This window comes from Kogia breviceps, chromosome 3 (assembly GCF_026419965.1).
Source record: "Kogia breviceps isolate mKogBre1 chromosome 3, mKogBre1 haplotype 1, whole genome shotgun sequence".
Lineage (NCBI taxonomy): Eukaryota > Metazoa > Chordata > Mammalia > Artiodactyla > Physeteridae > Kogia > Kogia breviceps.
In genome coordinates this window covers 34627484-34650832 of record NC_081312.1, presented here as the reverse complement: position 1 = coordinate 34650832, position 23349 = coordinate 34627484, and the positions used below count along the sequence as shown (strand labels likewise).

General features: G+C 37.2%; 1 protein-coding gene across 3 annotated transcripts in view; it reads left to right on the top strand.

The window, feature by feature from the left end:
- Positions 1-23349, top strand: part of PALS1 (protein associated with LIN7 1, MAGUK p55 family member) — a 107458-nt gene that overhangs the window by 57724 nt on the left and 26385 nt on the right. For all 3 annotated transcript variants that reach the window (XM_059058399.2, XM_059058400.2, XM_067028310.1), the window contains 4 exons: positions 12927-13004; positions 13573-13719; positions 15125-15286; positions 17123-17200. In XM_059058399.2, the coding sequence (XP_058914382.1) occupies positions 12927-13004; positions 13573-13719; positions 15125-15286; positions 17123-17200 (465 nt within the window). The remainder of the gene's footprint in view (positions 1-12926; positions 13005-13572; positions 13720-15124; positions 15287-17122; positions 17201-23349) is intronic.

The following is a 23349-nucleotide window of genomic DNA, read 5'->3' as shown; positions in this document are numbered from 1 at the left end:
TGTAATATGCTAAGTCTTGAAGGACAGTTGGAAATTTACCTGAAAGCCCAAGAAAGAGGAAAAGCCTTTCCAGTGGCAAAGGGTTCAAAGATAGTAGTGACTGAGAAAGCCTGGCATATTTATTGAACAATGAGTAAGGAGTAGGATATGATTTTCAAGATAGAGTCCAGATCCTGAAGACCAGATAAGCCATATTAATAAGTTTAAATTTTCTTATGATGGATCCACATTGGTAAACATTTTAAAATAATTAAATTACATGAATAGATGAAAGGAGAAAAACCATATGATCAACTTGATGCAGAAAAGACATCTGAAAAGAATTTAATACCTTTTCCTTGATAATGAGAATTCTTAGAAAACCAGGTACATTTTGTTAACTTGATAAAGAACAATATCAGAAACTAATAGGGTGCATCTTACCTAATGATGAAACACCCAACATGTTGCTTTTTTTTTTTTTTTTTTTAAATTTTTGGCTGCATTGGGTCTTTGTTGCTGCGTGGGCTTTCTCTAGTGGCGGTGAGCAGGGGCTGCTCTTCATTGCGGTGCATGGGCTTCTCATTGCGGTGGCTTCTCTTGTGGAGCACAGGCTCTAGGCGTGCGGGCTTCAGTAGTTGTGGCACGCGGGCTCAGTAGTGGCTCACGGGATCTAGAGTGCAGGCTCAGTAGTTGTGGTGCACGGGCTTAGTTGCTCCACGGCATGTGGGATCTTTCCAGACCAGGGCTCGAACACATGTCCCCTGCATTGGCAGGCAGATTTTTAACCACTGTGCCACCAGGGAAGTCCCGAACATGTTGCTTTTTAAGCCTGGAATAATAAAAGGAATCTACAGACTCTCACCACTAGTATTCAGCATTTTTCTGGAGGTACTAGCTAGTGCAGTAAAACAAGAAAAAGTCATGAAATATAATGTTGTAGGGGAACAGGGAAAATGTGAATAGGTTTAATTAGTTACTTTGAAAAACTAGGGCTTCCCTGGTGGCGCGGTGGTTGGGAGTCCGCCTGCTGATGCGGGGGACGCGGGTTCGTGCCCCGGTTCGGGAAGATCCCACATGCCGCGGAGCGGCTGGGCCCGTGAGCCATGGCCACAGAGCCTGCGCGTCTGGAGCCTGTGCTCCGCAAGGGGAGAGGCCACAGCAGTGAGAGGCCTGCGTACCGCAAAAAAAAAAAGAAAAACTAAAACCTTGATTCATTTGGTAGTCAACATGAGGCCTATTAAAATATAGATAAAATGTGTATACACACAGATATCCTATTTGAAAGTGCAGGTAAAGAGATATTGAGAGAAATAATAAATTATTAACAAGGCTATCTCTGGGTGGTGGATATATAGGTAATTTTCTTGTTTAGATGTTGATGTGTTTCTCAAATTTAATACACAAAAGCCACTAAAGGAGAGTTTAAAGCAAGAAATTTATAAGTGATTGCAGAGCTACCAAAGGATTTTAAATAAGAGTTTGATATAAACAGGCTTCCACTTTAAAGTATTATTCTGATAACATTGTGGGAGATGTGTGAGATCAAGAATGGAGTCTGGGGCTTCCCTGGTGGCGCAGTGGTTGAGAGTCCGCCTGCCGATGCAGGGGACACGGGTTCGTGCCCCGGTCCGGGAGGATCCCACATGCCGCGGAGCGGCTGGGCCCGTGAGCCATGGCCACTGAGCCTGCACGTCCGGAGCCTGTGCTCTGCAACGGGAGAGGCCACAGCAGTGGGAGGCCTGCGTACCACAAAAAAAAAAAAAAAAAAAAAAAAAAAAAAAAAAAGAATGGAGTCTGGCTTAGAGTATGGAGGCTAGTGTAATTGTCCAGATATAAGATTTTGAATAGCCATTGAACATGAAGTGAAGAAATACTTAAGTAGAAAATTAGGGCTTCCCTGGTGGTGCAGTGGTTAAGAATCCGCCTACAAATGCAGGAGACACGGGTTTGAGTCCTGGTCTGGGAAGATCGCACATGCCGTGGAGCAGCTAAGCCCATGCGCTACAACTACTGAGCCTGCACTCTAGAGCCTTTGAGCCACAACTACCGAAGCCCGCGCACCACAACGAAGAGTAGTCCCCACTCACCGCAGCTAGAAAAAGCCCATGTGCAGCAATGAAGACCCAGTACAGCCAAAAAGAAATAAAATAAAAGAAATAAATTTAAAAAAAGAAAATTAATAGAACAGCTTGTCCCCATGTGGAGAATAAAGGTAAAGGAGGCATCAAGGGTGACTTCCTTCCTGCTCTTTTTTGTACTGAATTCATCAAACATTGAGTGCTGTTTGCCAGGCATTCTGCCAATAGCCAGATACAAAGCTGAATAAGATACAGTTCCATCTTCAACGAGCTCAATCTATTGGGGATACAGTCACATCAACAATTTTAAGTCAAATGTACTTAGACTTATAAGATGAGTGCATGTTATCTAGGCAAGTTGACTAAGGCAGTTTAGGTAGATGGGACAGCTAGCATAATCACAGTCATCCTGGGGAGACAGCATAGTGTATGTAGGGAACAACAAGCAATTTATGGCTGGACCAGAAAAAGTTAAGGCATGAGGAATGCCAGGAAACAGAGCTGGAAAAGAGGCAGGAATCATATGTGCTAAGGATAATCTTATAAGGAGCTTGGACTCAATCCTTTAAGTGACAGAGAGCCAGCAAGAGCTAGAATGGTTATATTTGTATTTTAAAGTTTAAAAGGATATTTAAGGACATAGAAAAATAACGTATTTTAATAACTAGTATCAGGGGGATTTCCCTGGTGGCACAGTGGTTGGGAACCTGCCTGCCAATGCAGGGGACATGGGTTCGAGCCCTGGTCGGGGATCCACATGCCGCAGAGCAGCTGAGCCCGTGTGCCACAACTACTGAGCCTGCGCTCTGGAGCCCGTGTGCCACAACTGCTGGAGCCCATGCGCCTGGAGCCTGTGCTCTGCAACAAGAGAAGCCACTGCAGTGAGAACCCTGCTCACTGCAACCTGCTCACTGAAATGAAAAGTAGCCCCCACTCATTGCAACTAGAGAAAGCCCGCACTCAGCAATGAAGACCCAACACAGCAAAAAATAAACAAATAAATTAATTAATTTTAAAAAATAATTAGTATCAAATTGAAATAGTTATATTGTTATAAAACAGTATGACTAGCATGATCTTATTCTGGTAAAAGTAAGAAGTAAAGGATATACACAAAAATTTTCTCATAGTTGTGAGGTTATGGGTGTATTGTTTTTGATAACCAACTTTATTGAGATATAATTTACATACACTTAAAATTGGTATGCTTCATTATATAGTTCAATATTTTTGGCCCACGTATACACCTGTGTAATCTACCACCACAATCAAGTTATAGAAACATCCGTGAATCCATAAAGCTCCCTTAATTTCCTTTGCAGACAGTAACCACTTCCCACTCCCCAGGCCCTAGGCAGCCAGTGATCTGTTTTCTGTTTTTACAGATTTGCCTTTTCTGGAAATTTCATATAAATGGAATAAAATAATATGTAGTCTTTTATACCTGATTTGTTCAGTATAATGTTTTTCAGATTCATCAGTGTGTTGCATGTATCAGTAGTTTGAACTTCTTGTTGAGTAGTATTCCATCATATGCGTATCCTACAATTTGTTTAACCACTCTCCTATTGGTGGATATTTAGGTTATTTCCATTTTATTATTCTAGCAGATGTATAACAGTATCTTGTTTTAGTTTGCATTTCCATATGTTGAACATTTTTTCATAAGCTGTTTCCCTATCTTCTTTTGGAAAATATTTTGATCTTTTTCCCTTTAAAAAAATCATATTGTAAATTTTATTGAGTTGTAAGAGTTCTTAATGTATTCTAGTTACAAGTCCTCCTGTCAGGTGTATATCTCTTGGTGAATGTTTTGGTAAAAACAAGTATAAGAATATAGGAGGGGGCTTCCCTGGTGGCGCAGTGGTTGAGAATCCGCCTGCCGATGCAGGAGACACGGGTTCGTGCCCTGGTCCGGGAAGATCCCACATACCGCGGAGCGGCTGGGCCCGTGAGCCATGGCCGCTGGGCCTGCGCGTCCGGAGCCTGTGCTCCGCAGCGGGAGAGGCCACAGCAGTGAGAGGCCCGCATACCGCAAAAAAAAAAAAAAGAATATAGGAGGATATATACCAAATGATTCTCCCTAGGTTTGGGGATTATGGTGAGTTTTATTTCCTTCTTTGGATTATCTGTTTTCTGATTTTTCACATATAACATATACCATTTCTGTAATTAAAAAATAGCTTAAAATGCTCTGAAGGAAAATAGAGAAGGTATATTAGCTAGAGAAGAGTACAAGATCAGGAGAGAACTTTTTTTTTTTTTTTAAGATAAGAGATTAGAGATTATAGCCTAATGGAAAGGAGCCAGTATGATGTAAGAATAGCCTTTTAATTCCTTAGGCCTTTGTAGAAGTAGCTCATGTTGTATGTTGACACTAAAATAGGCAACAACTGGATTAATAGGGGAAGGAAATAAACACTTAACAGGAGTTGAAATTTCTTTAGAAGGGACTATCTCAGAGGTGCTAGGAACTGATTTAAAAGTAAAAATAGGAGGGAATTCCCCTGCAGTCCAGTGGTTAGGACTTGGCACTTTCACTGCCATAGCCCCAGGTTCAATCCCTGGTTGGGGAACTAAGATCCTACAAGCTGTGCAGTGCAGCCAAAATAAATAACTAAATAAAAAGGTAAAGATAGGAAAAAAGTGTCTATACACAAAATTATTGAGTTGACTTTGTACATTTTGTTCACCCTTGGTGCATTTCTAATCCAAAATTTTCTTTCTCCCTCAGGATTACTTTCTTAGGGACTATAAATTTAATTTTAAATTAACTGGGATTTGATATATTTAAAAATCAGCATTTAATTATTCACAGTTTTGGATTACTGCACTTGACCATTAGTAAGACTTTAATCGAATTCTTACAAAAGATAATAATTGCTATGCCCCACTGTTTATACATATAGAACTCTAAATTTAGAAACATGTTTTTCTAGGTACCAAAACAAGAGGACAGGCTAATTTTGATGCTGTCATTGCTATGATCTACTTGTGGTCAAATTAGTTAATCCCAAAATTATCATCTCTTAGGTTTCATAAGGGAATTACTTTAAAAGTTATTTAAAATAACCATAAGAGATATTAGAGAATTACTAGATTCCTGTTCTAATCATGAGTTACTTTTTAAAAAATTAATTAATTAATTTAATTTTGGCTGCGTTGGGTCTTTGCTGCTGTGCACAGGCTTTCTCTAGATGCAGCAAGAGGGAGCTACTCTTTGTTGCGGTGCGCGGGCTTCTCACTGAGGTGGCTTCTCTTGTTGTGGAGCACGGGCTTTAGGCGTGTGAGTTTCATTAGTTTTGGCACCAGGCTCAGCAGTTGTGGCTCGCGGACTCTAGAGCGCAGGCTCAGTAGTTGTGGTGCACAGGCTTAGTTGCTTCGCGGCATGTGGGATCTTCCCAGACCAGGGATTGAACCTGTGTCCCCCACACCGGCAGTCAGATTCTTAACTACTGTGCCACCAGGGAAGTCCCAATCATGAGTTAGTTTTATTAAAAAATTATACTATATATTAATTTACTTCTGTCTGTTTTCATTGATGATAATTTTGGCTTTGTTAATCTGCATTGCTGCAAAGTGCTCTTTTTGGTACTCAAGTTAGGAAGTACAGAAAGGAAGAAAATCAGAGGTATTAATAATGAAAACATATATAGTATAATCTTTGAGGAAAACTAGTCCACAGAGCAAATTTGTACCTTTAAATATTTATGGTAGAAAAAAAGATGGAAAATAATTCGACTGAACGTACAGCTCAAGTGATTAGAAATTGAAAAGGGAAATAAACTAAAGCAGAAAAAAGGAATTAAATTACTTAAATGGAAAGAACAATAGATTTAACATCAAAAGCTGTTTTTTTGACAAGTACAAGAAAACAGAAACCTTTGACAACTTAGATGAAGAAAAAATACTAATAACATTAGGAAAGAAAAAAGAAGCACAGATGCAAACACAGGAGAGTAAACAATTATAACTGCAGCTTTATGTCACTAAATGTGAATGTGCTGTCAAGTGGGTGGTTTTTGTAAGAAAATGTAAATTGCCAAAAGTGACTTAAGAAAAGATAACCAAAAAAAGTAGTAACAATAGATAAAATTGAAAGTTGGAAATCCACCCCTAAAATAAACTACCAGGCCCAGATAATTTTACAAGCTCTGTCAAAACATTAAGCAACATATGAGTCTTACGTTAAATAAACTGTTTTCATGTATAAATGTTGACGATTTCCCAACTCATTGTGCTAGAATAGTATAAACACTAAAAGCAGTAGTTCTGTAAGCCAGTGTATATGACTATGCTCACCAAGTCTCTAATCCAGTTTATGAACATTAATATAGAAATCTTAAAATGTGAGTAACTCACATCTAGAAATATATTAAGGTAATAATTTACTATGTGCTAGGTAGTGTGCTAAGCAGTTTATGTGGATTGTCTCAATCTTTTAAGAACCTTACATTGTAGGTGCCAATCTACAGGTGAGGAAACAAAGACTAAAAACAATTCTTCATAATCAAGTGGAGTTTATCCTAGGAGTGCAAGAATTGCTTGACTTGGGGAAATTTTTTAATGTGATTCACTGTAGTATGGTGGTTGTTTCATTGCTCTCATATAAATTTATCTGTAACTCTTTAAAATGTCATCTCTGATTTTAAATGTAGTTACATAAACATATGATTAAAACACTATAAAATAGCAACATAACTGTTAGAACAGTTCTTCCCTTATATAATCATTATTAGTCTCTTTTATATAGTATGTTTGCACAAATTTTCAAGAAGGAAATACCTCATTCATAGGCATAAATAAAAATGCTGTTGTCAATCAGGTAACAAGATTGAAAACTCTGTAAGAAAAAAATACTTTTATAAAGTTATAATTCTTTTTAGTGCTTTTCTTTCTTACAAGTAGTTTTTACAATTTTTTTTGAATTTTTATTTTATTTATTTTTTTTAAGCAGCAGGTTCTTATTATTTATCCATTTTATATATATTAGTGTATATATGTCAGTCCCGATCTCCCAATTCATCACACACCCCCCACCACCACTTTCTCCCCTTGGTGTCCATATGTTTGTTCTCTAAATCTGTGTCTCAATTTCTGCCCGGTGAACCGGTTCACCTGTACCATTTTTCTAGGTTCCGCATATATGCGTTAATATACGATATTTATTTTTCTCTTTCTGACTTACTTCACCCTGTATGACAGTCTCTAGATCCATCCACGTCTCTAAAAATGACCAAATTCCATTCCTTTTTATGGCTGAGTAATATTCAATTCTGTCTATGTACCACATCTTCTTTATCCATTCGTCTGTCGATGCGCATTTAGGTTGCTTCCATGATCTGGCTATTGTAAATAGTGCTGCAATGAACATTGGGGTGCATGTGTCTTTTTGAATTATGGTTTTCTCAGGGTATATGCCCAGTAGTGGGATTGCTGGGTCATATGGTAGTTCTATTTTTAGTTTTTTAAGAAGCCTCCATACTGTTCTCCAGAGTGACTGTATCAATTTGCATTCCCACCAACGGTACAGGAGGGTTCGCTTTTCTCCACACCCTCTCCAGCATTTGTTGTTAGTAGATTTTCTGATGATGCCCATTCTAACTGGTGTGAGGTGATACCTCATTGTAGTTTTGATTTGCATTTCTCTAGTAATTAGTGATGTTGAGCAGCTTTTCATGTGCTTCTTGGCCATCTGTATGTCTTCTTTGGAGAAATGTCTGTTTAGGTCTTCTGCCCATTTTTGGATTGGGTTGTTTGTTTTTTTAATATTGAGCTGCATTAGCTGTTTATATATTTTGGAGATTAATCCTTTGTTGATTCGTTTGCAAATATTTTCTCCCATTCTGAGGGTTGTCTTTTTGTCTTGTTTATGGTTTCTTTTGCTGTGCAAAAGCTTTTAAGTTTCATTGGGTCCCATTTGTTTATTTTTGTTTTTATTTCCATTACTCTAGGACATGGATCAAAAAAAATCTTGCTGTGATTTATGTCAAAGAGTGTTCTGCCTATGTTTTCCTCTAAGAGTTTTATAGTGTCAGGTCTTACATTTAGGTCTCTAATCCACTTTGAGTTTATTTTTGTGTATGGTGTTAAGGAGTGTTCTAATTTCATTCTTTTACCTGTAGCTGTCCAGTTTTCCCAGCACCACTTATTGAAGAGACTGTCTTTTCTCCATTGTATATCCTTGCCTCCTTTGTCATAGATTAGTTGACCATAGGTGCGTGAGTTTATCTCTGGGCTTTCTATCCTGTTCCATTGATCTGTATTGCTCTTTTTGTGCCAGTACCATATTGTCTTGATTACTGTAGCTTTGTAGTATGGTCTGAGGTCAGGGAGTCTGATTCCTCCAGCTCCATTTTTTTCCCTTAAACAACTTTGGCTATTTGGGGTCTTTTGTGTCTCCATACAAATTTTAGGATTTTTTGTTCTAGTTCTGTAAAAAATGCCATTGGTAATTTGATAGGGATTGCATTGAATCTATAAATTGCTTTGGGTAGTATAGTCATTTTCACAATATTGATTCTTCCAAGAATATGGCATATCTCTCCATCTGTTTGTATCATTTTAAATTTCTTTCGTCAGTGTCTTATAGTTTTCTGCATACAGGTCTTTTGTCTCCCTAGGTAGGTTTATTCCTAGATATTTTATTCTTTTTGTTGCAGTGGTAAATGGGAGTGTTTCCTGAATTTCTCTTTCAGATTTTTCATCATTAGTGTATAGGAATGCAAGAGATTTCTGTGCATTAATTTTGTATCCTGCAACTTTACCAAATTCATTGATTAGAAGTTTTCTGGTGGCATCTTTAGGATTCTCTATGTATAGTATTGGGTCATCTGCAACAATGACAGTTTTACTTCTTCTTTTCCAATTTGTATTCCTTTTATTTCTTTTTCTTCTCTGATTGCCATGGCTGGGACTTCCAAAACTATGTTGAATAATAGTGGTGAGAGTGGACATCCTTGTCTTGTTCCTCATCTTAGAGGAAATGCTTTCAGTTTTTCACCATTGACAGTGACGTTTGCTGTGGGTTTGTTGTATATGGCCCTTATTATGTTGAAGTAGGTTCCCTCTATGGACACTTTCTGGAGAGTTTGTATCATAAATGGGTGTTGAATTTTGTCAAACGCTTTTTCTGCATCTATTGAGATGACCATATAGATTTTCTTCTTCAATTTGTTAATATGGTGTATCACATTGACTGATTTGTGTATATTGAAGAATCCTTGCATCCCTGGGATAAATCCCACTTGATCGTGGTGTATGATCCTTTTAATGTGTTGTTGGATTCTGTTTGCTAGTATTTTGTTGAGGATTTTTCCATCTGTATTCATCAGTGATATAGGTCTGTGATTTTCTTTTTTTGTAGTATCTTTGTCTGGTTTTGGTATCAGGGTGATGGTGGCCTCATATGTTCCTTCCTCTGCATTTTTTGGAAGAGTTTGAGAAGGATGAGTGTTAGCTCTTCTCTAAATGTTTGATAGAATTCATCTATGAAGCCATCTGGTCCTGGACTTTTGTTTGTTGGAAGATTTGTAATCACAGTTTTAATTTCATTACTTGTGATTGGTCTGTTCATATTTTCTATATCTTCCTGGTTCAGTCTTGGAAGGTCATACCTTTCTAAGAATTTGTCCATTTTTTCCAGGTTGTCCATTTTATTGGCTTAGAGTTGCTTGTAGTAGTCTCTTAAGATGCTTTGTATTTCTGCGGTGTCTGTTGTAACTTCTCCATTTTCATTTCTAATTTTATTGATTTGAGTCCTCTCCCTCTTTTTCTTGATGAATCTGGCTAATGGTTTATCAATTTTGTTTATCTCAGAGAACCAGCTTTTAGTTTTATTATTTTTTGCTATTGTGTTCTTTGTTTCTATTTCATTTATTTCTGCTCTGATCTTTATGATTTCTTTCCTTCTACTAACTTTGGGTTTTGTTTGTTCTTTCTCTAGTTCCTGTAGGTGTAAGGTTAGATTGTTTATTTTAGATTTTTCTTTTTCTTGAGGTAGGATTGTATTGCTATAAACTTCCCTCCTAGAACTGCTTTTGCTGCATCCCATAGGTTTTGGATCATCATGTTTTTGTTGTCATTTGTCTCTAGGTATTTTTCATTTCCTCTTTGATTTCTTCACTGATCTCTTGGTTATTTACTAACGTATTGTTTAGCCTCCATGTGTTTGTGTTTTTTTATGGGTTTTTCCCTGTAATTGATTTCTAATCTCATAGCATTGTGGTCAGAAAAGATGCTTAATATGATTTCAGTTTTCTTAAATTTACTGAGGCTTGATTTGTGACCCAAGATGTGATCTGTCCTGGAGAGTGTTCTGTGTGCACTTGAGAAGAAAGTGTAATCTGCTGTTTTTGGATGGAATGTCCTACAAATGTCAATGAAATCTCTCTGGTCTATTGTGTCATTTAAAGCTTGTGTTTCCTTATTAATTTTCTGTTTCAATGATCTATCCATTGGTGTAAGTGAGGTGTTAACGTCTCTCACTATTATTGTGTTACTGTCGATTTCCTCTTTTATAGCTGTTAGCAGTTGCCTTATGTATTGAGGTGCTCCTATGTTGGGTGCATATAGATTTATAATTGTTATATCTTCTTCTTGGATTGATCCGTTGATTATTATGTAGTGTCCTTTCTTGTCTCTTGTAACATTCTGTATTTTAAAGTCTATTTTATCTGATATGAGTATTGCTACTCTAGATTTCTTTTGATTACCATTTCCATGGAATATCTTTTTCCATCCCCTCACTTTCAGTCTGAATGTGTCCCTAGGTCTGAAGTGGGTCTCTTGTAGACAGCATATATAAGAGTCTTTTTTTGTATCCGTTAACCGAGGCTGTGTCTTTTGGTTGGAGCATTTAATCCCTTCACGTTTAAGGTAATTATCGATATGTGTGTTCCTATCACCATTTTCTTAATTGTTTGGGGTTTGTTTTTGTAGGTCCTTGTCTTTTCTTGTGTTTCCCACTTAGAGAAGTTCCTTTAGCATTTGTTGTAGAGCTGGTTTGGTGGTGCTGAATTCTCTTAGCTTTTGCTTGTCTGTAAAGCTTTTGATTTCTCTGTTGAATCTGAATGAGATCCTTGCTGGGTAGAGTAATCTTCGTTGTAGGTTCTTCCCTTTTATCACTTTAAATATATCATGCCACTCCCTTCTGGCTTGTAGAGTTTCTGGTGAGAAATCAGCTGTTAACCTTATGGGAGTTCCCTTGTATGTTACTTGTCATTTTTCCCTTGTTGCTTTCAGTAATTTTTCTTTGTCTTTAATTTTTGTCAATTTGATTACTCTGTATCTGGGCATGTTTCTCCTTGGGTTTATCCTGCCTGGGACTCTCTGCGCTTCCGGACAGTGGCTGTTTCCTTTCCTATGTTAGGGAAGTGTTCGACTATAATCTCTTCCAATATTTTTTCGGGTCCTTTCTCTCTCTTCTCCTTGTGGGACCCCTATAATGAGAATGTTGTTGCATTTAACGTTGTCCCAGAGGTCTCTTAGGCTGTCTTCATTTCTTTTCATTCTTTTTTCTTTATTCTGTTCTGTGGCAGTGAATTCCTCCATTCTGTCTTCCAGGTCATTTGTCTGTTCTTCTGCCTCTGTTATTCTGCTATTGATTCCTTCTAGCTTATTTTTCATTTCACTTATTGTATTGTTCATCTCTGTTTGTTCTTTAATTCTTCTAGGTCTTTGTTAAACATTTCTTGCATCTTCTCGATCTTTGCCTCCATTCTTTTTCTGAGGTCCTGGATCATAGTCACTGTCTTTATTCTGAATTCTTTTTCCAGAAGTTTGCCTAACTCCACTTCATTTAGTTGTTTTTCTGGGGTTTTATCTTGTTCCTTCATCCGGTACATAGTCCTCTGCCTTTTCATTTTGTCTTTCTGTGAATGTGGTTTTTGTTCCACAGGCTGCAGGATTGTAGTTCTTGCTTCTGCTGTCTGCCCTTTGCTGGATGAGGCTATCTAAGAAGAGGCTTGTGCAAGTTTCCTGATGGGAGGGACTGGTGGTGGGTAGAGCTGGGTGTTGCTGTGGTCTGCAGAGCTCAGTAAACTTTTAATCCGCTTGTCTGCTGATGGGTGGGGCTGCGTTCCCTCCCCGTTGGTTGTTTGGCCTGAGGAGACACAGCACTGGAGCCTACCAGGCTCTTTGATGTGGCTAATGACAGACTCTGGGATGGCTCACGCCTAGGAGTACTTCCTGGAACTTCTGCTGCCAGTGTCCTTGTCCTCACAGTGAGCCACAGCCACCCCCTGCCTCTGCAGGAGACCCTCCAACGCTAGCAGGTAGGTCTGGTTCAGTCTCTTATGGGGTCACTGCTTCTTCCCCTGGGTCCCAGTGGGCACACTACTTTGTGTGTGCCCTCGAAGAGTGGAGTCTCTGTTTCCCCCAGTCCTGTGGAAGTCCTGCAGTCAAATCCCGTTAGCCTTCAAAGTCTGATTCTCTAGGAATTCCTCCTCCCTTTGACATACCCCCATGTTGGGAAGCCTGACATGGGGCTCAAAACCTTTATTCTCGTGGGTGGACTTGTGTGGTATAAGTGTTCTCCAGTTTGTGAGTCACCTACCCAGCAGGAAGGGATTTGATTTTGTTGTGATTGCGCTCCTCCTGCCATCTCATTGTGGCTTCTCCTTTGTCTTTGGATGTGGGGTATCTTTTTTGGTGAGTTCCAATGTCTTCCTGTCAATAATTGTTCAGCAGTTAGTTGTGATTCTGGTGCTCTCGGAAGAGGGAGTGAGCGCACGTCCTTCTACTCCGCCATCTTGAACCCGTTTTCCAGTTTTTACAATTTTAAATCGTACCTTTTTAAAAAAAAAAAACTTTATAAATGCTGGTGATATTTTCTATAACCTAAGAAGAATATTCTTTGTTTCTTAGGTACAAACTGTTTTGAAGGCAGTCCACCAGAAGGAAGGACAAGAATTAACTGCTTTGCTGAATGCTCCACATATTCAGGTAGAAAATGGAGAGAGCATCATATATGTGGTTTTTCCAGCATCCAAAATCACTTTGAATCAGAGTCTCTTGGGCTAAAAGAGACCTCAAATATTAATGTAGCCAGTTTTGATTGCTTACGGCTCCCACTGCAGAATAATTATTGTTGGATTCTATATTTTTGTACTTAAAGTTAACCACATTATTTTTGAAACAACTTCTTATTCTTTACAAATTCCTCCCTTTTTTGGTCATATTTTTTCATAAATTTTAATTATCTATGATGTTGGACCCTTGAGGTAATTTTGTTTTTTATGAAGTTTAATAAGCATTTTAGACTTTCATAACTCATCCCAGAGTATTCCCTATTATACCTAACAAATCTTTAGTTATTATTAGCTATAAAAGATACAGGGTTGCATCTGTACTTCAGCTGGAAAGTTTGGAAAGAGATATGAATATATAATTAATTACAGCCCTTCTTTTAAAGGTTTAAAAATCAGGGTGCTATGTACATGATTAGGTTAAAGTCTCTCTATAGAAATAAATGATGCTGTTATTTTAAATGCTATGGGTTTCTTTGAAACAGGCACTTTTACTGGCCCATGATAAGGTTGCTGAGCGGGAAATGCAGCTAGAGCCCATTACAGATGAGAGAGTTTATGAAAGCATTGGCCAGTATGGAGGAGAAACTGTAAAAATAGTTCGTATAGAAAAGGCTCGAGATATTCCATTGGTAAGTGTCCCACATCTCTGATATAAGATCCTTTCAACACAGGGGTCTTCTGTATGGCAGATAGTTGAAGACCCTTTACATTTCTGATAGTTTTTCTCTTTGGAGGCTAATTTTTTGGAATTCTTTTATGTTCTTCCTTATACTCCTTATTCATCTGAGAAATAATTTGTTCATCTTTTCTCACCCATAATTTGATAAAAATAATAGTTTGTGAAGTAATTGTTGAACAAAGAAGAGACAAGTAATCTGCTTCATTAGTCTGCCAGCGTTTTAAAAAAACAATGGAAAGTCTGATCTTTTCATTCAATGTAATTACTTACATACTTCACATATACTTAGAAGTATGCATTGTTTAATGTTAATATTTTATAGTTTTTATATGTAGAACGTTTTTCTGTTAGTCTGCTATCATTGACTTAATTTTCTTTATTTTCAGAGAAATATTTTTGAATCCTGAGTTCTCAAATTGTCTTGCACAGTGTGGTACATGAAATAGGGACTGTATTTTACTAAAGGGCATTTTATGTAACTAGGTTTTTCCCCACCAGAAAAAAAGAAATTGGGAACATTATGACAAAATTTTAAAATAAAAGTTCAGGAAAAAAGTGTTACAAACTATCTACTTTCAAGCTTTATTCTGTATTTCATATTTCCAGTTTTTGAGTGTATATATTGCAGTTGTACTTCCAATTTGTATAATAAATATTAATGTTTAATACATTTTAATGTGAATTGGATGCAGCTATAATATTTAACATTTTGATAATTAACCAGATTAGTATTCATCTCTTAATGATATTTTGAATTTAAAAATACTTTCAGTTACAAGTCATGTTTACTAATTATAACTAAATATAGTATAACCATTTGAATAGCATCCAGCATATAGAGAACAAATTTGATTACAGGCTTTCACATTGTTTTTAAGCAAGTGCATTTTTTTGCGGTACACGGGCCTCTCACTGTTGCGGCCTCTCCCATTGCGGAGCACAGGCTCCGGACGCGCAGGCTCAGCGGCCATGGCTCACGGGCACAGCCACTCCGTGGCATGTGGGATCCTCCCGGACCGGGACACGAGTCTGTGTCTCCTGCATTGGCAGGCGGACTCTCAACCACTGCGCCACCAGGGAAGCCCGAGCAAGTGCATTTTTATGCTGTTGTATGCTTCAAAAGTCTGATTTTAGAATTTTAATGAATGGAATGCTTCTGAAGCAAAAAAATGTGGTGGAAATGATCAGCTTTCAAACCTAATTGCCATGATTACTCTAGCTGTGTAAATAAATTTTTTCTCAAGATACCTGAAGGCTAGAATTGTTGAATAGAAAAATAAAAATTAAAAAATGAGGAAATGTTGAACAAAAATATTGCATTTTAATTTAAATATTGGCTATTGAATTATTTTAAGGGTGCTACAGTTCGTAATGAAATGGATTCTGTCATCATTAGTCGGATAGTAAAAGGAGGTGCTGCAGAAAAAAGTGGTCTGTTACATGAAGGGGATGAAGTTCTGGAGATCAATGGCATTGAAATTCGGGGGAAAGATGTCAATGAGGTTTTTGACTTGTTGGTAAGTTGCCCCAGGTAGAAGAATAATTGATAGACTCTCAAAAGCATCCTTTGTTATTGGACTTCAGAGTAAAATATTTTAAAAGCATTTTAAAATAACTGTTAAGATCTCTGTACAATTTCTAGCATAATTTTCCCATGGTATAATTGTTTCCACAATATTTATTAGTAGAATTTTATTCTTGTGGGGGTGGAGGTGCTACTGATTTTTTTTTTCTTTATTACTAACAGGTATATTTTATTCGCCTCTGAAATCACTAATAATAACTCATTCAAAAATATATGTATTAAATGCCTACTGTGTGTTAGCTGCTAGGGAAACAGTAACAAAACAAAGTTGACACCCTCATGATTTTTATGTTCATTTTGGTTTTTTTATTACCTACAATTGATTGTTGTTTCCTTAACAATATTAGATAATAACAGTATAGATCTACATTCTTCAATATAATAACCATTAGCTACATGTGCTAGTTATTTCTATTTAAATTAAGTAAAATTTAAAATTCGGTTCCTCATTCTTACTAGCTGCATTTCAGATGCTCAAGAAGCAGTATGTTACTAATGGCTATCATATGAAGGTGTAGATATAGGAATATGGCATTCTGCCATTCCAGTTCACTGATCAGAATTCCGTCATCGTAGAAAGTTCTGTTAGACAGTGGTGGTATAATCAGGAGGCCATTTAGAGCCAACTTTTGAGGGCAATTTATGATCACTTCATATATACCCATCAATCAGATTTATATTATTTACTCAATATCAGTTGTTACATTAGAATCTCTCCTATCTGCTGACGTCTACTGAAGAATCTAGAAAACATCCTCACATACTTATTGTCACCCAGTCCCATTAATTGCTTTGATAGCACAAAGTACCAGTGGTCATTGTTCTTAGCCCTTGTTTTACTGGCTGCTGTCTCTAGATTGAGTACTGCTCTCTGCTATCTCAGGACCAGAGGTGTGGTTACTGTCTAGGCTGGAGGTAGCTGAGCAAGGCGGGCAGTGGTGTAGAGTTGTCCCTTCGTATCCATGGGGGATTGGTTCCAGGACCCCCATGGATACCAAAATCCATGGATGCTCAAGTCCCTTACATAAAATGGCATAGTTTTTGCATATAAGCTACATACATCCTCCAGTATACTTTAAATAATCTCTAGATTATTTATAATACCTAATACAATGTAAATGCTAAGTAAATAGCTGTTTGCAGGTGGCAAAATCAAGTTTTGCGTTTTGGAACTTTGTGGAATTTTTTTCCATCCGTGGTTGGTTGAATTCACAGATATGAAACCCATGAATATGGAGGGCCGACTGTACTGGAAAATAATAGAGAACCTAGCAGTAAGACTCTATACAGTTATAAAATACAATGAATGACAGAGACAAAGCATCTGGGAAGTAAGAATATTTGTGTACTTGCATTGCTTTTCTAATCCTCGTAAAATTACTATTTCAAATTCTACTGTATTAAAATCGATGTATGTCAGAGTAGATAACCCAGAAGTGCTGCAGTATCTTCCAGTGCCTCACTGTGGAAACTTCCTAAACTTAAACTTAATGGAAGACAAAAACCCAAGACTTATGGGCTAAGTGGCTTTTCCCAGTGGACGAGAGGATCAAAATTGCAGAATGTCATATTCCTGGGTAGCTCTATAATGGAGTCCATGAAAGGCATAATTTGTGCTTTGTGATAAAATGGGATTCATCTTTTCCAATTTTTTTTTAAGTCTCCTTGGGGTTCCAGAATAGTCCAGTTTAGGGACTGTTGATCATAAGATCATGTAATGATTTTCATAAATACAGCTTTTTAAAATAATGTACTTTTTCTGTTACAGTCTGATATGCATGGTACTTTGACATTTGTTCTGATTCCCAGTCAACAGATCAAGCCTCCTCCTGCTAAGGAAACAGTAGTAAGTGATTTTTTTAATGTTCATTATTTATTTTCTGATGGCTACTGTTTACTTTTTTCTTAATTAACAAACCTTATTTTTTAAGAGTATTTTTAGGGGACTTCCCTGGTGGCACAGTGGTTAAGAATCTGCCTGCCAATGCAGGGGACAAGGATTCAATCCCTGGTCTGGGAAGATCCCACATGCCATGGAGCAACTAAACCCATGCACCACAACTACTGAGTCTGAACTCTAGAGCCCGTGAGCCACAACTACTGAGCCTGCACACCACAACTACTGAAGCCCACATGCTCTAGGGCCTGTGTGCTGTAACTGCTGAGCCCGTGTGCTGCAACTACTGAAGCCCACACGCCTAGAGCCTGTGCTTCTCAGGAAGAGAAGCCACTGCAATGGGAAGCCCGTGCACTACAATGAAGAGTAGCCCCCACTTGCCACAACTAGAGAAAGGCTGCGTGCAGCAACAAAGACCCAATGCAGCCGGAAAAAAAAAAAAATTTTTTTTTTTAAAAAGAGTAGGGCTTCCCTGGTGGCGCAGTGGTTGAGAGTCCGCCTGCCGATGCAGGGGGACACGGGTTCGTGCCCTGGTCCGGGAAGATCCCACATGCCGCGGAGCAGCTGGGCCCGTGAGCCATGGCCGCTGAGACTGCCTGTCCGGAAAAAAAAAGAGTAGTTTTAGGTTCACAGCAAAATTGAACAGAAAGTACAGAGTTCCCACATAATTCCCACTCTCACACAGGCACAACCTCCCCTGCTATCAACATTCTACACCAGAGTGGTGTATCTGTTAAATTGGTCAATTGATGGTTTCATTATTACCCAAAGTTCATAGTTTACTTTAGGATTTAATTTCGGTGTTGTACATCCTATGAGTTTTGACAAATGTATAATTACATATATCTACCATCATAACATAGAGAATAGTTTCACTGCCCTAAAAATCCTCTATGCTCTGCTTATTCATCACTTCCTCCCCCCAACCCATGGCGACCACACTGTCTTGACTGCTATGGTTTACCTTTTCCAGAATGTCATATAATTGGAATCTTACAGTATGTAGTCTTTTCAAATTGGCTTTTTTTCACTAGTGGTAAGCATTTAAGTCCTCCATGTCTTTTCATAGCTTGATAGCTCCTTTCTTCTTAGCACTGAATAATATTCCATTGTCTGGATATATAGCCGTTTACCCACACACCTACTGAAGGACATTTTGGTTGCCTCCAACTTGTGGTAGCTATGAACAAACACCCCTGTGGAGGTTTTTGTGTGGATATAAGTTTTCAGCTCATTAATACCAAGGAATTGAAAACCTCAAACAAAAACATGCACAGCGATGTTTATCATTTGAGCATCAGAAATGTCACTCTAAATATTTCTTGCAAGTAAAAACAGGTAAATTCAGTACATTTTATTTAAATAAATATGACAGATTAATATTTCAAAGTTAGTGAACTCTGAAAAGTAAAAAAATAGAAAATACTTCTTTTTCAGAATTTTTATGACTTATGAAATTCAACTTTGTGTTTTTCTGTCATTATAGGTGGGTTTATTTAACTTAAATATGCTTAGTGTAGTGGGAAAAAGTGCTTTTTACAAAGTATGCACAACTCTTAATTTAGAATGTATATTGCTCTTTATGTTAAATACTCTAGCTATAGTAAAAAACAGACTTCATTACCATATGATCCAGCAATTCCACTCCTAGGTATAGATCCTAAGAGAACTGAAGACATACCTCTTTTCAAAAACGTGTACATGAATGTTCAAAGCAGCATTTTTCATAGTAGCCAGAAGGTAGAAACAACTCAGATGTTTGCCAGCTGATGAATGGAAAACAAAATATGGTATATCCATAGAATGGGATATTATTTGGCAGTTAAAAGGAATAAAGTACTGATATGCTACAACATGGATGAACCTTGAAAAAGTTATGCTAAGTGAAAGAAGCCATTCACAAAAGGCCATGTATTGGGTTCATTTATATAAAATGTCCAGAATGGGTAAGTCCATAGAGACAGAAAGTAAATTAGTAGTTACTTAGGTGAAAGGGTGGGGATTTAGGAGGGAATAAGAGTGATTCCCAATCAGTAGGGCGTTGATAAAAATGTTCTAAAATATTTTGAGGTTGCACGACTCTAAATTTAATAAAAACCACCCAATTGTACACATGGGTGACTCGTATAGCATATGAATTATATCTCAATAAAGCTGTTAAAAAGTCGTAGACTTCAGTGTGCTGGATTAACATGGTAACCTGATGTATTGCATCTGTTACTATTCTTAATTTTTGTACAAGCATAACAATTTGAAAGGGAACACAGTTTCATTTTTTTCTTAATATTTCATCATAGTTATGCTTTATATTTTGGCTATCGTTCCATCTTTTCCCTTTATTGGAACATATTGAAGTCAATGTTGCATTTGCAACCTTCCTTCTGTTTAAAGTTCTTTGTAGGAAGAGAAATGAGGAAATAGTTTGTCTTTGAATTTCAACAGCCTTATTCTCAGTGCACTGTTCTTTTCCACATATCTCTCCCATGAACAAGCCCTGAACTTCAAAAGTAGCTATACAGTGTGAGGAGACACAACAGAAGAAGATTGGAATATTTGCTTACTTATATGACTTTAACGAGAAAGGGAGAGAAAGGAAAAGAAAAGATGCTAGGCTTATCCCTTTTAGAATACAGCATTTGATGGGTAGAGGTGTTTTCAAACTAGAAATGGTGTGCAATATTTTTTTCCCTTCATTTCCTCCTTTCATTGAGAAGAACTCTCAGTTGCAATATCTCTTGTAAAGTTTTTATCAAACTTAAACAGGTTTGAAATGAACTACTATTATTAATGCTCGCATGGAAGATTTCCGCAAGGAAAACAGTGATAGTATATCATAATTTTATTTGGCATATGCAGAATAATTTTATATGGGATTAGTGATTTTAAGAAATAACCATTTAAAAAAATTGAAGTATACTTGATTTACAATGTTATATTAGTTTCTGGTGTACAGCAAAGTGATTCAGATATCTATTCTTTTTCATATTGTTTTTCATTATGGTTTATTACAGGATATTGATTATCGTTCCCTGTGTTATTCAGTAGGACTTTGTTGTTTAACTATTTTATATATAGTAGTTTGTATCTGCTAATCCCAAACTCCTAATTTATCCCTCCCCCACCCCCTTTCTGTTTTGGTAACCATAAGTTTGTTTTCTACCTCTGTGGGTCTGTTTCTGTTTTGTAAATAAGTTCATTAGTATCATATTTTAGATTTCACATATAAGTGACACCATATGGCACTTGTCTTTCTCTTTCTGACTTCACTTAATATGATAATCTCTAGGTCCATCCATGTTGCTGCAAATGACATTATTTCATTCTTTTTTATGACAGTAGTAGTATTCCATTGTATATGTACCACATCTTCTTTATCCATTCATCTGTTGATGGACGTTTAGGTTGCTTCCATGTCTTGGCTATTGTAAATAGTGCTGCTCTGAACACTGGGGTACATATATCTTTTTTCATATTAGAGTTTAATTAGAACCAATTTATTAAGCATAATTATGGTACAGGTCAGGATCTAGTAAGAGCAACAAAAGATTATCATTCTGATGTATGTTTTGTGATGTTAGAAAGAAACATGCGTTTAAGATAACAAAATAGGTGTTATCTGAAACTCCATCATAATCACTTGCTGAATTATAACATTACAAATGGCAAGACTAAGCTGTGTCAGGAGAAGTACTCCCTTATTTGGTAAGTTTCTTTTGTATCACACATAGAAGCCAGGGTCTGCTCCATTGGTTGCAGTGGACAAAAGTCTTGACATCTTTGTAGTTTAGCTTCCTAGGTTACTGGCACATTTGTCCGAGGAAACATATACATCATTTAAACTGCAGTTACCTTCTCCCCACATTGACTAAAAGAAAAGTTGGAGTTCCCAGAGAAGTGTGTAAAACTTTAGATTATTTCACAATATAATTGAAATAATATTGAAGGGAGAAAATAGAATATTTGAGCCGAAGGCACTTTTTTCGTCCAGTCTAATGCCCAAATATAAACAGGAGTAAATTGAAACGTAGGGGATCACACTAGTTATTAGTGATGGAATATGCACTAGAAAATGCAGAGATTATTGATTGTCCAATAAGTGTTAGCTATTATTATGATTACTTTGTGCCAGGCACAATACTAATTGTTTTACATGTGTTATCTCATTTAATCCTTATAGTATCCCTTTTAAGTATAGCTATCTTTATTACTCCCATTTAACAAGCATTGCAACTAGAATTACAAAGGTCAAGTTAATTGCCCAAGCCCACTATTGGTGAGTGACTGAGCCAGGACTAGAACCCATGCCTATTCCAGAACTTTTGCTCTTAACTGCTGTGTAATATAACAGGTACTGTCTCACAAAGCTACTAAATGTTAGAAGGTTTCTGTATTACTATTTATTATCAGTCCAAAGAAAATAATTACAATACCATGATAGAAAATTATAACTGGATGAATTAACCTGTTAGTAGCTATATGATATGATAGTGAGTCTGAATTATGAGTACAATAAAAGCATATTATGAGACTTCAGTATTTGAAATTGAGGTAGGATCTCTTCTGTCTGTAAGAGACTTGGTAACTCTAATAATGCTGGGAGCATGACTGAAGTCTCTTGATTTGGGGGTTCTGGGCTGGGAGTATGGGAGAAAGATGTAGTTTTAGGGGAATTTAAAGACTTAGGAGGATACTGAAATCACAGTTCAGGGATGCAAACCATAGAATTAGCCACTAGGCCAGTGGTATTAATAATTGAAATATTATGGGCCCCAAATAACTTTTTTCCTCACAGTGAATATCTACTTGATCCCTTTTGTGTACTAGGGCACTATGCTAATAAGTGCTAGCTTTATAATAATGAACATGACATTAATTATAGTTTTCAGTAAGTGATAAGATAGAAATCAATAGAATATGAACACTGAGGATAAAAGGAGGTGGCATTGATTATATAAGGTTGGCAGGAAAGGCCTCCTGGAGGAGGCAACATGAAGCTGAGACCTGTAGAATGCGATGAAGCCAGGCCTGTTAATTACCAGAAGAGCTTTCAGGTATGATTTCTAAAGAACTTTGTGTTTGGAAAGCGTGTAGGAATGGAGCAAAGTAGGGGAGTAGAAAGGTGAGGAGGGAATTCTAAGAGATGAGGCTTGAGAGGTAGATAGGGCCAGGTCAAGTAAGTCTTCTTGGCCATGGCAGGGAGTTTGCATTTCAAATACAGTAACATGGTCTGATTTGTATTTAAAAACAAAACACATCTGGCTGCTGGGTGGAAATTGGATTAGTAGAGCCAATAATGGAAGCAAGGAGATTTAGGAAACTTGCTGGAGCCATTATAAAGTATGATGTTGACTTTTAAATTTCGATGATAGCAGTGGCAGTGGAGAATATGAATCAGGCTATGTTCTGAAGTAGAAATGACAGGACCTTGTAATGAATGTGGAGAGTAAAGGATAGGGAAGAACCAAGGATGCTCGAACAACTGGGTGGATAGTGGTGGTGCTTACTAACAGGAAATGTGGAGGAAAAACTGGTTTGGGGAGAAAAATCCAAAGGTTTTTTATAGATTTGAGATACCTGAGAGGCATTCAGGTAGAGATATCGAATGTATAGAATAGAATATATCATTTTGGAATTCTAAGGAGAGATCTGGGCCATAGTTGTATTTATTGTGGGGAAATCAGGTCAGGGGAACAGTCTGTTTATATGTACTTTATGTGTTTGCAAAAAATTCTACAGATTTTAAAAAATGATAGATTAAGGATTGTTCGTAGCCTATGAAGATAACTGGGTTGAAAGGAAAGGTTGAGAACCACTGCCATCCAGTATACTTACTTTTCTCTTAGAGGTATAAAATGTATAATATAATTTTCATCTTAATTTTTTCTCATTTGGAAGAAGATCTGGAATTTTATAATACAATAAAATTTTTATAAATATTTTATCAGAAGATGAAAAAATACTGAAAATTTCAGTGTACAGTGTATTAGATGGACATCCCCTTTCAGGTTAGGGCAGTTGCTCTATTAAGTTTGCTGTTACCCTAAGGTTCATATTTTTGTCTGCCTACTACTACTAACCATTAACTGGATGCCCCACAG